At 34.6% G+C, this 14995-nt stretch overlaps 2 protein-coding genes across 5 annotated transcripts; both read right to left on the bottom strand.

The window, feature by feature from the left end:
- Window positions 1-4994: 4994 nt before the first annotated feature.
- Window positions 4995-12159, bottom strand: LOC108557506. Of its 4 annotated transcripts, XM_017914033.1 has the most exons (11): window positions 11594-12159; window positions 11442-11516; window positions 10912-11145; window positions 10605-10847; window positions 10036-10425; window positions 9819-9977; window positions 7266-9760; window positions 6898-7202; window positions 5784-6848; window positions 5559-5687; window positions 4995-5497 (listed from the first exon to the last, which is right to left on the bottom strand). In XM_017914033.1, the coding sequence occupies exons 3-11, from the start codon at window positions 11107-11109 to the stop codon at window positions 5163-5165; spliced, it is 5319 nt and encodes a 1772-aa protein (XP_017769522.1). In that variant the 5' UTR covers window positions 11110-11145; window positions 11442-11516; window positions 11594-12159; the 3' UTR covers window positions 4995-5162. The 4 variants fall into 4 exon arrangements, with proteins under 4 accessions (XP_017769522.1, XP_017769519.1, XP_017769520.1 ...); XM_017914030.1 differs by having other exon boundaries at window positions 6898-9760; XM_017914031.1 differs by having other exon boundaries at window positions 6898-9760; window positions 11442-11513.
- A 424-nt stretch (window positions 12160-12583) lies between these two features.
- Window positions 12584-14971, bottom strand: LOC108557508 (carcinine transporter). Its single transcript, XM_017914038.1, has 8 exons — window positions 14889-14971; window positions 14416-14778; window positions 14103-14361; window positions 13839-14045; window positions 13360-13785; window positions 13117-13298; window positions 12876-13054; window positions 12584-12818 (listed from the first exon to the last, which is right to left on the bottom strand). The coding sequence occupies exons 1-8, from the start codon at window positions 14916-14918 to the stop codon at window positions 12623-12625; spliced, it is 1842 nt and encodes a 613-aa protein (XP_017769527.1). The 5' UTR covers window positions 14919-14971; the 3' UTR covers window positions 12584-12622.
- Window positions 14972-14995: the final 24 nt, after the last annotated feature.

The following is a 14995-nucleotide window of genomic DNA, read 5'->3' as shown; positions in this document are numbered from 1 at the left end:
CGTTATGCGAAAAGTTCGTTATGTGAAACTTGCTCCTGGAACGAATTAAGTTCGTTGTGTGAGGCACCACTGTACTATCTTATAATATAAAGACATATACATTATTTATAAAAGTTAATAAATAGTTTTATACTCGTAGTAAGCAAAGATAGATAAATTACGCCAATCATGACTTCAGTTATTAGTAGTTCAATATTCAAACATACTTTTCTATATTAAAATTGAAATTTTGTATTATTGCTAAAGTGGAACCAGTGTTTTTTTACACATGACAGTCGAATATACGTAGAGATAAATTGCATAACAATTTGTTATAATTATTCGTTGTATAATATTTTATTTACAACATTTTATACAACATTTTATATACAACATTTTATTTTGAGTAGTTTTAATTTAAATTTAATTAATAAATGTATAAAACTTAACATGTGTTTTTACTTTAAGTTTTTAACACTAAACTTCACTACAGTTAGAAATTTACAAAAATCAATATCAGGTAAGTAGAGGGTCTTCCCAAAACTGAAAAACATGGCAAGGGGTCTACGACACAACAAAGTTTGGGAACCTCTGTTCTAGCACCTTTAGGAAAATCGTAACAGGTGATAAATCTTTATTATATATGTAGGACCCGCAAACCAAGCAGCAGTCCATGTTATGCAGAGCAGAAGAACCTTCTGCTCTGCATAAAAATAAATCACCCAGTTAAAGCAAAACAACAAAAATCAGCAAAAAATGTTTTATCCCACTGGAAACTGGTCAAACGCTAACTACTAAGTGATACACAGAAACCACAAGCTTTCAAAAAAATGTTGCGAAACCAGAAAAAAGGAGAACTTCGTCGCTACTTTATACATCACGATAATGTGCCCACTCACACTGCTGAAAAAACAACTTTCGCCCAGTGCCTGGTGACGTGATTTCTGGCTGTTTCAAAAAAAAAATTGAGAGGAAAAGTCTTTAGGTCCAATGGGATCATTAATGTTGAACTTCAAAAGCTCCAAAAAGCCTTGAGGAATGATTTGAAAGGTGGCTCTACCAACTTAAGAAATGAATTGAAATAAATTCAAATTTTGTAGAGAAATTATAAAATGAGGCGGAAAGACTTAGGTCGATAGCCCTTTGGTTACCATTGGTGACTAATAAAGATTTTTTATTATTATATAAAATGATCAAAATTAAAAATATTATTCCTCCTAATGATCTCCTTTACTCCAAAACCAAAACAATCTCTCCCTCTCCTTCAAATTTAAATCCAAACAATCCAACATCCCTTCCCTCTCTAAATTATGTTCTCCTTGAAACTCAAGTATCCATCCCAAATTTAAATATCCCACATTATCCCTTGGACAATACCTAATGTCCCTTATTAAAACATAATTTTTTTTTCATGTCATTAAATTTATGTTCCTGGGCGGAAAAATCTCTGTCAATAGTCCTTTGGCCAGCCTGTTAATTATTTTTTGTTAATTTATGTTAGAATTTTGGTTCCTATGAAGAAGTGGTTTCCGAAACTGAGGCCTCTATTTTGAGAACAAAAACAAATCGTTTTACAAATAAGGCATCAAGGTGAGTATGTTGATGAAATAAGTCAAATTTAAAAAAAATCTTAGTTGCTTTCTCAGTTACTTTAGGTAGCCCTCAAAACCTTTTGTTTTCTTTGGCAACTATTTTTCTACTCTGCACCTGAATAGAATGTCGAAATATCCGTTTGAATCGTCAAAAGTATTATCAACAAAATCTTTTATTTTCAATTTGATACAATCAATGATTTACTTGTTGTGCGTTGGGTCAACAATAATGTAGTTAACATTACAAATTATGATACCGTCCAGCCTTACATGAAGTAAAAAGGTTGTCAAAAAAGAGACAAACAGGTGCAGTTCCTCAGCTTTAGCTTTTAAAAAATTATAACAAGAGAATGGAGATCAGTGTGTGAACACTTATCGTATTGCTATTCGTGCAAAATGGTGGTGGCAAATACAACTTCTTTAATCCAACCAATGTATCAAGGCATGCTTTAAAATATAGCAGACATTCCGACAACTGATTGATAACACCGCTGGAGAAGATAAACAATCCATTAGAAATTTTTGGAAACACTACAATATCATGGATGCTGCAGACCAGTGATTCTCAAAATTTTTGGTCCGCTACCCCCTTGCGTACTTACAAAATTTAAAGGTCTCTCCGAAGAATGGGTATGTGTATAAAAAAACATGCCACGAATTTTTCTGCGACCCCCCAAATATTTATAGCAACCCACACTTTTAGAATTAAAATTATCAAACGTTGACCAGTCCGCTGCGATAAAAAGGTTGGTTGCGGTTCCCCGCGTTAAGCTAGGTTGTTGTGTCCAACCATTATTATTGTAATTGTTATTATTAGTATAGTGTATTAACGAACTAGAGACATCCAAAGCGTCTCTTAGTCGCATTATTATATAAAACATATAGCATAAAGGAATCTCTACCGTGACCTATCGAACACTTTAATATAAACAAAGGGGACCAAGCGTAAACATTCCCATCGATACTACTCCTATACCTTTATACAGAATTCAAGTCTTATTATAAACACATAAAGATCGTTACATGTACAATCGTAATCGATCATCTTTTTCATATAAACAAATGCATAGGAATGCCGGTCTATAATAAACAAACCATCACAAGGCCGAATTCCCGTGGGAACGCTTAATCATCAATATAATACAAACCTCTCCTCACAACCCACCCCGTATTAATAAGAATTAACTTTGTAAGTAGAATAACTATTTAGAATTAGTCTCAGTAAAACGTTAATATGATGAGCATAGTCTCAGTAAAACCTTAGATATAGATGACATAGTCTCAGTAAAACCTCAAAGATAACTGTAAGTAGAATACTTTAGATAGTTATAACGTTTAATGATGAGCATAGTCTCAGTAAAACCCTCAAAGACTGACATAGTCTCAGTAAAAACCGACCTAGCAGAGAACTTTGAACATAGTCTCATAAAAACCTAAGACGAGCATAGTCTCAGTAACTAAACGACCAAGTAAGAATAAAGTTATGTAAAACCAACGAATTTCATTAATTCCAACAACTGAGACTCCACAACGACAACACCAGACAATATTCCACCAGACAATATTCCACTGTGTCCAGAATTCCATCCCTGGGACACGACAAGGTCTTACTGCATATAATTGATTTAATGAACTTTAATTTGTAAAAAAGTTTTATTGACACTACAAAACCAAAAATAATGCAAAAATAAGACTAAAATAAATTTCAAATATGTGAAACTTTTAAAATAACAACTATAATTATCCATAGTTACATAGAAATTATACAAACCGCCGCCAATATAATTCTTTTTTTTTAAATAAATGTATTATTTACAATATGCCATAAGCTGGCAACGAGTAAATAGTTTTGAAACAAAATATAACAATGAACGGAACAGTTTATTAACACTGCCTTATATATAAATTTTATTTTCTAGTGATAGTTGTGATCTTCTCCCAAACAACCAGTATAATTAAGTGAATTTGATTCCTAGGTGCTTCCGTCGCTTCTTGCATCATGAGCTTCAGTGATAACATTATTATTTAAAGTTACTGGAGGATAGGTTCCTTTCTTAGAGTGAATGTTACGTGACTTGATTTCGTTTCATTAGTTTTAATTCGTCATTTTTGTAACCATTTTTCAATTTCGGTCAAGCAGTTTTGTATCAATTTCTTTTTAAAAATGAACGAATTTCTGAATGAAATATTTATGCAAGCATAACAATAAAATTAATTTCATGGAGCTTATGAAAACTTGTATAAATAACACAAAGGAAACAAATAGCTTGTAAAAAAATAAAGTAAACCTATCAATTCTAGGTTAAATTTATTTATATTGTGCTTAATATGCAATGTTGAATTTTAAGTTTCAATCATTTTAAAGTCGGCTTTTGTTAGGCCAAAAATATTTCCTTTTCATATTTCCTTAGTCGTAGACGAACCGTGTGTTTTAAGTAATAACTATTCGACTAACAGAATTAATTGAAGACAAATGAACTATGGCCCATCCACCATTTCATTGAATACCGCGCCTTTAAAGCAAATCACAAATTTCAAGGACACACGACAATAGAATATAATAAAATATAAAATCCGTGGTCTGGAAATATTATTTGCAAACTAATGCGTATTCTTCTGCGTCGCTGTGTGACCAACCAATCCATATGCACTTGGAATGGTGTCTCTTATTACAATGTATTTTTTGTAGAAAGTGCACACGAAACAAATAAATAATACTATAATGATGTATATATTATTTCGTATCTTTCAGCAATTTATAGTTTTTATATAATTTCACTTGTTTGGTAACATGCCACATATATTTTATTTTTTCATAAATACTGTGACATGCACTTGTGCGTACTCGTATGAAAAGACAAATGCAAAATGGCAGAAATGGCAAAGAAATACTAGAGCTTGTTTCAGTTTCACGCCACAAAAACATTTTCTGATTGGTTGAAACACTTCACACGATTTTCACAACGTTGCCAACCTAAAAAAATCGATATGCATCGAATTACTCATATTTATAATTGTTACTATAAAAATACTTGTTCTAAACAATAGTACTGAAATAATTTCTCAAATCTGAAATGCAAACTATTATTACTTTACCAATACTATTATATTAATATGTCAATCAAGTCAACAATGAAACACATTTATTTAATTTAAAAAGGGGAATATTTATTTAACATCATTCAAGTGGTAAATATTATAAATTATTTCATGTTTGCATTTAATTATTTTACATAGATTTAGTGGTTTGAATATTATTAGTACATGATCACATAAAATATGTTCAATTCCAGAAAATTAAACTGCATGGAATTAAATTTGTTTCTTTATATTTATCATATAAAATAACTAACAAAAAAATCTCACTCGACGATGGTATATTTAAGTATGAAATAATTGATAAATTTGAAAAATGTTCATCATAGTGGTATTATTTTTTAGTGTATATAATTATAAAAAAAAAAGTTTTTTTAGGGAGGATTAGAGTACATCACACAACTTATCATTTTACAAACATGATCAACAATTAAATCAAAATCCAAGAAAATTAAATTTCTTATAAAGCAGTCTTATACATAAATAAAATTCATCTTAGGTCAAAAATCGCAAGTGGCCAGTATTTGTGGCAAACACTAAACCCTCGCCGGAGTTTGGCATCCATCGGATGCAATTCACGCTCATGTAGTTCGTATCCCTATTCTGTTCAAGATCCCGAATGGGTGTCATTTTACCATACTCATTCTTTTCTAATTTGAATATCCTAGCCATTGTCCATCTATCTGAGGGCATTATAGATACACGACGTGATGCCAAACCAACAATTAAATGTCTATTTAACGGAGATAAAGATACCGAGACAGCATTCTGTTCAAAATTGGCTAAGTATAAACACTGCCCTAATGTTTTCCAATCCAAACTGTAGACTCCTATTACACACACAAAATATATTGTATATTACAATAAATGCAATATTTGTATAACACTCACCTAGTCTATTGGTTATATTCATATAACCACCAGACGGCAGGAGCGTAACTAAAATAGTGCCATTTGTAGCGTAATCCACGCTGGCATCATTGTGAATTTTACATTCACGTACGACTACATTCTTCGTGGCTGAAAATAATGAATAAATTTAATTTTTTGTTTATGTTAGTCGCCATTTCATATTTTGCTTATTTCATGTAAAGTTTATAATATATTAATACACACCCTCCCTTATATTTGGAATGTTGTCCTTTGAAAATTCCCATACTTGAATCCTGTGATTAGGCGTTACTGTAGTTATAATGTCAGTATCATAAAGGTGATCCCTGTGATCATCCCAGTCTGGCTCAAATGGGTTAATTCCTCCTGTATAAAGAGGATGCAGGAATCTCGGCCTAAATAAACCACCAGTTGTTCTCAATTCATCCAACCTCTCCGACAACCGCTGTCTGTTTTCCACAAACCTAGGGTGCCAAGGGGAATTCTGTGGTTCCATAAGTGGCACATCATTTACTTGTACTATTGGAACATTCCAACCCCTATTATTCGCTTCTGCCGGACTGGATTCCTCATTATTTAATAAATTTACATTACTTGTTCGATAAAGCGTCCGCCTTAACCTACTATAACTAGCGCGGGCATTTATAGTATTTTCGTCACTACTATCATCTATTGCCGTATGTGTAGTAGTTGGATTGCCACTGTCGCGGTCCGCAATCCTTGAGATCATATCATTTATAGTTCTAAACCAGCTTCCCTCTACTGAATTTTCTCTATGGCGCCTTATGTTTCTCAAACAGTTATGTATATCATCTAATAATCCCTGTCTGCTATCTAAGTCAGTATCATTTGACGGCAACATTGCATTTCTTCGCGCTGTATATGTCTGACCCAGTGCGAGCGTGGCGTGTCGTACAGTTAATCTCAATAGACGCAAACTACGTGTTAACTGTTGAGATTGACTTGATAATCTATTCTGCAACATCCTGCTGCACATCTGATCTATTCTCAAAGAAAGGCTTTCTCGTTCCGGATCTAAATTCATCCCTGTTGGCGGCGGTATGGAATCGACAATTTGCAGCAGAAGAATTTCAGAAAGCAAAAGAGACAACTCAATCACTTCCCAAATTTGAGATCTCACGTTGGCGTTCATATGGGGGCTTGAGTTGTATTCCATATGTCTACTGAGACAATCGACAATAGAACTTAATGCTTGTCTTGCTCCAAATCTGGAAGTCCCATCGACGTTTACACTCGAAATTTCATTACGATTTACATCTTCATTAATTCCTAAAAAAAAAAAGTTAATTAAAAATAAATACGATAGTTACTTATTTACCTAAAAATACGTTAATTCTTTGTCTGCAATTATTTAATCGCAACATCATCATGTGCTCCGCTACATCTGATCTTAAAGTAGAGCCAGCATTTGGTGGAATTATTGTCCTACCAATGTACCTCCCATGTTCCATTAAGTAATGTTCTAACCTACGTGTCATCGATGGCAATGTTTCTGGATTAAATAAATTAGATATCGCTGTTCGATTTCGTGGAAAATCTGGCAGAGACGGACGAGTATTAGCACGTGTTGGTAAAAAACGCCTATAAATATTTCTTCGTATAACCCTCTCCTTAGCCGTAGTCCTACGGTTTCCCAAAGGTATATTATTACGACGATTGTAGTGACGATGCATTAGGAATAAGCACCTTGGATAGGGTCTTCTTGCTCTACTTCTATTATTATTATTAATCTGTTGAGATTGGTCATTTTGGACATTTGTCCTTTCACCCCTACTAGTAGAAGGTTGTGGCTGAGGTTGTGGTTGGGTTTGTGATGATGTATGAGGTTGAGGCTGTAGTTGCGTTTGTAATTGAGTCTGTGTTTGAAGCAATCCTTCATCAGTCGGTGAATCGTATGGACTAGAGTCACTTATTCGAGTACCAGCCATCATTTGCCTTACACTTGAGACACCGATCCTGTTACTATCAGACGAATTCACACTAAAATGTCTGTGTAGTTCATCAAACATTTGACGCATCATTTGCAATTGGGCAACCTCAAGCATTGCTCTATCTATTCTTTCAATACTTTCAACTTGTGATCTCAATAATCTCGCTTGTCTTTGGATATGCGAAACCGTTAAATGCAAGGAAACCATCAACGGCGACATATTGGCCGTTTGTGGGTTTTCTGGATTTAACGGGTACGTATGATCCGAATTAATTGGGTTGCCTGAAGACAGGCGGCGAGTATCCATATCTTCCGTCCACGGCGTCTCACTTCTCATGATCATTCCAAGAGTCCGCAAAGATCTGTACCATCTTGGCAATCCATCCGTGTTGCTACTATTGTTTCCATTTGTTTCATTACTATTTTCGTTATTATTTGAATTAGATGGCAAACTATCCAGAGTATTAGTGAGATTTCTTAATATTGCATTTGACTGTGACATAATTGTATCCAACCTTTCAGTGAAACTGGTCAACACACCAGAAGTTTCATCGAGTCGATGATTAGCCCTTATACTTCTTACATCATTTAAACTGGATTCCAACTCGTGCACTATATTCGAGTACATAGAACCAATGCCTACATTTTCTGAATTAATTGATATTTCGGGCGGAGGATCAAATGGATGGTAACTTCTTTGGGAACTCTCGTCCTCGTTAACACGTTCAGAATAGTTGATAACTTCGTCCTGTGCAAAGTTTTGAGACCGCGATGAATCGGGGGGCTGTCCAAACAGAACATGGAAATTTGTATATGGCACAGAAGATGTTCGTGGTGGAGGCGTCAATCGTGTCGGATAAAATGCTGATAAGCGGTGCGAAAAAAACTGTCTGCGTGGAGGATCCGATTGAATTGAAGTATTAGGAGTATTAGTATTATTATGATCAATTGGAATTGAAACAGAACCTATTGATTCATCAACTCCTGATAAATCTATATGAATTCTAACTGTATCGTTTGAATTTCCATCCGTCATTCCAGCATACGAATGTTCATTGGGTGTAGTACTTTCTGCATATGAATGATCTGTCCCGCTGCTGTTGGTGTTGTTTGGTACCGTGGTGTTTATGTCGTTTAAAGAGAAATCTATTGGCGTGTCCAATGGATCCGAATGGGAGCAGCTCGATTCAGGACATATATGAGATTTTTTACTTTTCACTTGTTCCTCGTCAGAACTTCCCATATCGGAAGAAGAATCCAAAATCGGTCTTCTATTAATCTTCTTGTGCTGAGGATGTACACGTTTTCTTGATACTCCGGCCAAGGGATCGTTGGTACTAGTCCCCTTAGAAGGTTTACTTTTGTTAATACTGGAACTCGATGTAGCATCAGCAGATGCAGAAGTGGAAGGTAGATCAATACCTTGAAGATCTTGGAGATTCTCTCTAAATTTAGTTATCATCATTTCTGCATTTCTTATTAAGACAGAAATATTTTCACTAGTGTTGCCTGAATTATCTAGAGAATGTACAAGAGCTTCTATGTCGGGTTGCGTACTGGTTGAGGGCAAATTACTTGGTGATGGTATTCGTCGTCTTGACGATGGTAATGATGAAACTGATGCGGATGATGCATCGCTACTACTTAGATTGTTCATGTTATTTGCTAGCTCTCGCTGTGTCGACGCATTGACAGAAGTTGCTCTGTTAGTGGAATTGGATGACTTTGCACTTGAGCCACCATTATTAGTATCTCGTGATGAAGTACCATCATACTTTCGTTCATCACCATAAGTCTTTAATCGCTCGTTTAATAGTTTTTGTAGTGAAAGGTAGGTGCTCTTTGGCGATTTATCATCTTCATCTGAAGAGCTGCTGCTATCGGTCAGAAAGATAGGACCGTTGCTAATATTAGAAGTACTAGGAGATAGCAGTCTACTCAGACTTTCCAAGTGGCTTGAGGACAAACTTGCTTCTATATCATCGCAAAGTCCACTCGTCGGAGGCTGATCAACTGTCTGAGTACTGCTTATTGTTTTATTCGCTTGTTCTTTCAATCTCTCAGCCTTGAAGAATCTGCGAGATTTGTTTTTAGCAGGTAAAGTAGCACTAGATTTTCTCAAATTTTGACTGGTCGATGGTTCGCTAGAACTGCTAGGCGTTGGTTGAGTAGACGTAGATGGCTGAGGTGAAGATGTGCTTGCAGTTGTTGAAGTATGTTCCATTTCCATGGGATCAGTTCCTTGGTCGATCTGTGGTGAAGTATTTCGTATAAAATCTTTGCTATTGATAAAGTACAAAGTTACAAACCATAACTGGTGGCCTATAAATTTGTAGATATCTATGCACCAAAACTTCGTATTGTTGGACCAAATCTCTATAACATGTAGTAATTCGTCTTTCTCTTTCCGGCACACTAGATAATAATGGTTCACGCACGCCTGTTGGCCGAGGAGGAGGAGGAATACACTAAAATTTTAAATATATACCTAGCGTCATACAAATTATAAAAAAACTAATTGTTTACAGTCATATATCGAGGAGTCGGCATTGCGGGCGGTGGAACATTCGCATTTGGTAAATTTGTAACAAGTCTAGGTGTTATTCGTCTCCTGTATGGACTATACGGATTGTCTGCAGGTCTTAAAACGGGAACTGGAGCTCGTACACGTTCCCATCTAGTCTGCGGACTGTTCGTAATTCCAGTAATCAGTTTATGTCCCAATTGATCAAAAGCTACATATCGCACTTTCTCTTTGGCACTGCTTGTGGAGACGTGCATGAACGGCTCTGGTTTGCTCCAATCCCAGAAATGGAGCTCATTATATGTAGCTATCACTAATAATCTATCATCTGGATGAAATGCAATGGATGCTATCACTGTTTGACTCTCTACAGTCCATACCTCACTTCCACCCTAGAAATATAATAATACATTGTAGTATGTAGACTATAATAGTAAATTAACAAATCTATTATTTCCTATATTATCAGAATACAGGAGTATAATTGAAATTATATTCCATAAAATTTAATAATATCATTTTTCAACTACAATTTTTTTGTAAACATTTTATTTATATTTAATTAACTTACACTCAGATCCCATATTCTCACTTGACCACCAAGACAACCAGAGCCAATAATTTGATTTGAAGATGGATGAAAAGCAATGCACCATGGTGTTCGTGGATGTCCTACTAATGTCTTTATATGCTTGCCAGTACGGACATCACTAACATAGATGTTATGATTACCATGAGTAGAAGCTACTTTAGTACCATCAGGACTAAAAACCATAAGAAAAGTTGATCTTGGCATGCCAGGCATTTCACATCGCTAAGAAACAAAATACAAAAATAGACTGTACACAGTAATTCAACATAATGCTTCACCAGATTACCAATTCCTTAAATTGTTTCTTAATAAGTTCATCCTCAGCCTTTGCTTGCATGTGAAATTTAGTTTTGTGTGCACCATTGCGTATGCCCAGGTTTCGCTTTGAAATTGAATTAAAAAATTCAAGATTGTTTTTAGTGTTGTTTACTACATTTGGTATTTTGATTATCTTCTGATTAAAATCATCATCATCCTGATTCATTTTGTCACTCTCTCAGACAACTTGTAAACACATAACCTGTTAGAAGATAAATATATAAATATTATAATAAATGTGTGATTTGTTTATAAGTAGAAGTTTGCTAATGGTATTGCTGTTGTGCTTGCTTCTATTTATGTTGAAACTATTTGCAGGGTTGTTGTAATACACTAATTATTGGTAAGCATTTTGGTTGTTGGTAATTTGTGTTTCTAAAAATAGAAACTGCAATTAATTAGATATGGAATAGGTTTTGAAAATAAACAGCGGGATGGGCAGAGGTCGTTCAGAACACAAGCAATTGCTGCAGACTATTACAATAATGCCATAAGTACCTGAACCTTGCATCAATGTATCTATCCTTAGCCCGCTATTCGAACCAATAGCACTTATAGATCCAGTAACCGCTACTGCGAAATACCAGCCAATAACTAGACTTTACTCCACTCTAACAACGCTCAACGCTGCAACTGACTGTAACACTCACCCAGCTGATCGACGACGCTAAAAGATGTTGGCTATTGGCTTCCACCCAAAATTGGACTCGTTGCACTGCTTCTTGATTCCTTTTCTCACTAACGTCGTTAAATCGAAAGGACCCTTTGATGGTATTTCACTAGCCTGATGTAACACGTCTACCTAGTTTGTGCTTCAACGACTGTCAAATGTCAAGTGAACATTGAGTGCAATTTGGCCGGGTACGTGCATCACCGCGCATATCTGGTCTGGTCCAGACTAACAACAAAAAAAATGCTGAAATTAGCTGGAACAAATTGTTTAAATCGATTAAACTCTAAGAGTTTGTCACTACAACTAAAGGAATTTATTATATATGGTCATTACTTAGTACTCAGGAAAAATAATTTCGTTTGATTTAGACCGGCCTATTAATATATGCATTTTGTTGGCTCAGCGATTAATAAACGCTGTTTGTAAACAGAAAGGCAATTAATAAATGCAATGCTCTGTAATTGTTCTTTATTGAATAATGGCATACATTTTAATTCATATTATGAAAATGCAATGCAATGTATCTGCACAAATAACTGTTCATGCATATGTATACATAATCAAATAATTATTATCTTTGTTTACTAAGTATTTGTTTTCCTAGTACATATTTCATTTTAAATTGCTGTACAATATGTTTATAAATTCCACAGTAACACCTCTTGATTTCAATATTTAAAGCTAAAACCTAAACAATGATTCATAACCTCAATCTGTTTTTAAACAATTTTCAGAGTTAATAAAAAAAATAACAATTATTCTTTGTTTATAATTATGTATTTGTTATTTTATAACTTCCTTAAAATATAACTATTTAACGTTTTCTTTATCAATGTTTATTATTTACAAAAGCCAATTGCATATGCAAATGAGTTATTACCATATTTTTTTTAATGGAACCAGTAAGTTTGATTGAATTATATTTAGAATAGTAACATACATAAATAATTAAAAATAATGACAACTGACTTGTTAATCAAATAATTTGTGTTTCAGATATTCTTACTTAGAACCAATATGTCATTTTCATAGTTCCATCTAGATCTTTCTGAGTATCCATAAAACTATTTTGTTTAGCTAGGCTTCGAACTGACCGCGTTCTATGTGCTAAGTTTCCGAGCGGCGTTTCTTCATCCTGCTCTTCGACTTTTAGATGATTCATTTCTAAATCCTCGTATTCATCGATCACTATTCCAGCAGGCCTGAAATTAAGAAATCATGGAAATCTTTAAAATAAACAAAATTATAAGACATTGTACCTTAGTGGTATACAACGAACGCAATCTTCAAATCCAAAGTCTTTCCCGAATTCTTCGCCTTCCTCAATGCTCTGAGGTAACTTATGATGCAGTGTTTCGGGTAGACGAAGAGATAAAACCCCTCCTATCACTGACACCATACCCATTATCATTAAAGGCAAAATCAGATTGTCTGAACCCTGAATATGGAGGATCGTAGATGTTATTACTTAAATAAAAATGTACACTGATGTACACATACCAAATACGTTATGAATGGTATTATGATTAGACCTAGACCACCAATATAAGAGGAAATGCCAATACCAATGCCTCTTATCTCAGTCGGATACAGTTCCCCAGAAAATGGATAAATTATCAAGAAGGCTGCAGCTATGGCAAATTTAGATATTAAATATAAAATCAATGTAGCAGTGACAGCATCTGAAAATATTTATTTCATAAAAAAATATTTTAAATATATTCATGTAATGCATTAAATTGCCTTGAGGAAGTAAAACAGTAGCGATGCAACTTATGCCACTTATAATCATAGAAAGGCACAAAGGCCACCGCCGGCCCCACCTATCAATTATCAACCAACACATTAAATAGCTAGGGATCTCCACTGCACACGACAAGGTGAAACTGAGGTACTGATTGTTGCCCAACGCTGGACCGTAATAGCTTAACCCGACATACACCATTTCAGTTGCAAACCAATTCAACGTTATTAATATTGTCTTAAGCCTCATATTCGGCGTTCGACATAATGAAAATAGACCAGGACCATTTCTAAGCTTTTCTTCTTCACTGTTACTTCTTTTCACCATCATTCGATGTTTCAGCTCTTGTTTAAAGCTTACAGGTAACTCCTTCTTATTTATTTCAGCTAATTTTTCTAGTATTCTAGAAGCTTCTTCAAATCTACCTAAATAAAAAAAGTTCATATTATCTGTTGATCACAATGCGATAAAGTTTTACCTTTAGTTAACAGCCACCTTGGACTTTCGGGTAAAAAAAATATATATACGTAATACAGAGAAAATGGTATACATGTGATATATGATAGAATAACCCAATCTCTTATCATATAGGTTATTCCGGCCAGTAAAATTATCCCCAAAGAGTAAAACATGCAAGTCATAACAGTGACAAATGATCTGAAATTTGGTCCAACTAGCTCTAATGCTGAAAATCGAGATTTATATCATTCAAAATATACCATTATTTTAGTTAACAACCTACATATTATAAATGGAATTTGATAAATAGCAGGAATTGTCAGTCCAACTATTGTTCTGCTCCCAGCCCACCACCAAAAGTTTTTAGCAGTTGCAGTCAAAATTCCTCCAGTTAACAAAGTGGTCAAACACATGAAAAAAGACTTTTTTCTTCCAATTTTATCATTTAGCCAACCAAAGAAGTAAACTCCGATTGGCCCACCCACATTTAAAGCGACCAAACCGAGCGTTGGATACAAATCTTTCTCGCATACTAAATCAAACTATTCTCTTTCATATTAGACAGTTAAGTACTATAAGTAACTACAACTACTCACATCTATAACGATACTTGACCAAATTTCACTTTTGTTGTATTCCCAACCATCTAAGCATGATTCTAGTTGAGACTCGTTTAGATGGTCATTATCAATATACGACCAATCGAGTTTGTATCTTGTGCACTTACTATGTCCATCGTTATATTGTGGAATACCCAATTGTATACGTTCGTGTACTGATATATTAGCTAACTGTGGTATCCAGCACCAGTGGTCCGGTACATCGGCCATAAATAATTGATTGAAGGCTCCAAATCCACATGGAAAACATGCAGGTAAGCAAACAAACCACAACATGCATTTCTGGTAAGTTCCGAATTCTCCTACTTGTGGTAATATGTCATCCAGATCCATAGGTTCCTGAAATATTTGTTAACATTAATGTGTAAGATTTACCTACTAAAACTACATAATATTCTTCAACAACAATCGTAAGTATCGTAGCAAAAATGCAATAAATATACACTTACATTGTGTTTAGATTCATCGTTGTGATCCATTTTCGGTGTTCTTTCTTACAGAGCCCGCAAATAATAACAGATGAAACATTGAAGCCATAGTAATAAATCCCCTTTAT

Source organism: Nicrophorus vespilloides, unplaced genomic scaffold, assembly GCF_001412225.1.
Source record: "Nicrophorus vespilloides isolate i.1.1-1 unplaced genomic scaffold, Nicve_v1.0, whole genome shotgun sequence".
Classification (NCBI taxonomy): domain Eukaryota; kingdom Metazoa; phylum Arthropoda; class Insecta; order Coleoptera; family Silphidae; genus Nicrophorus; species Nicrophorus vespilloides.
Note: the sequence above shows the minus strand (reverse complement) of the source record. Positions and strands in the feature narration are given on the sequence as shown.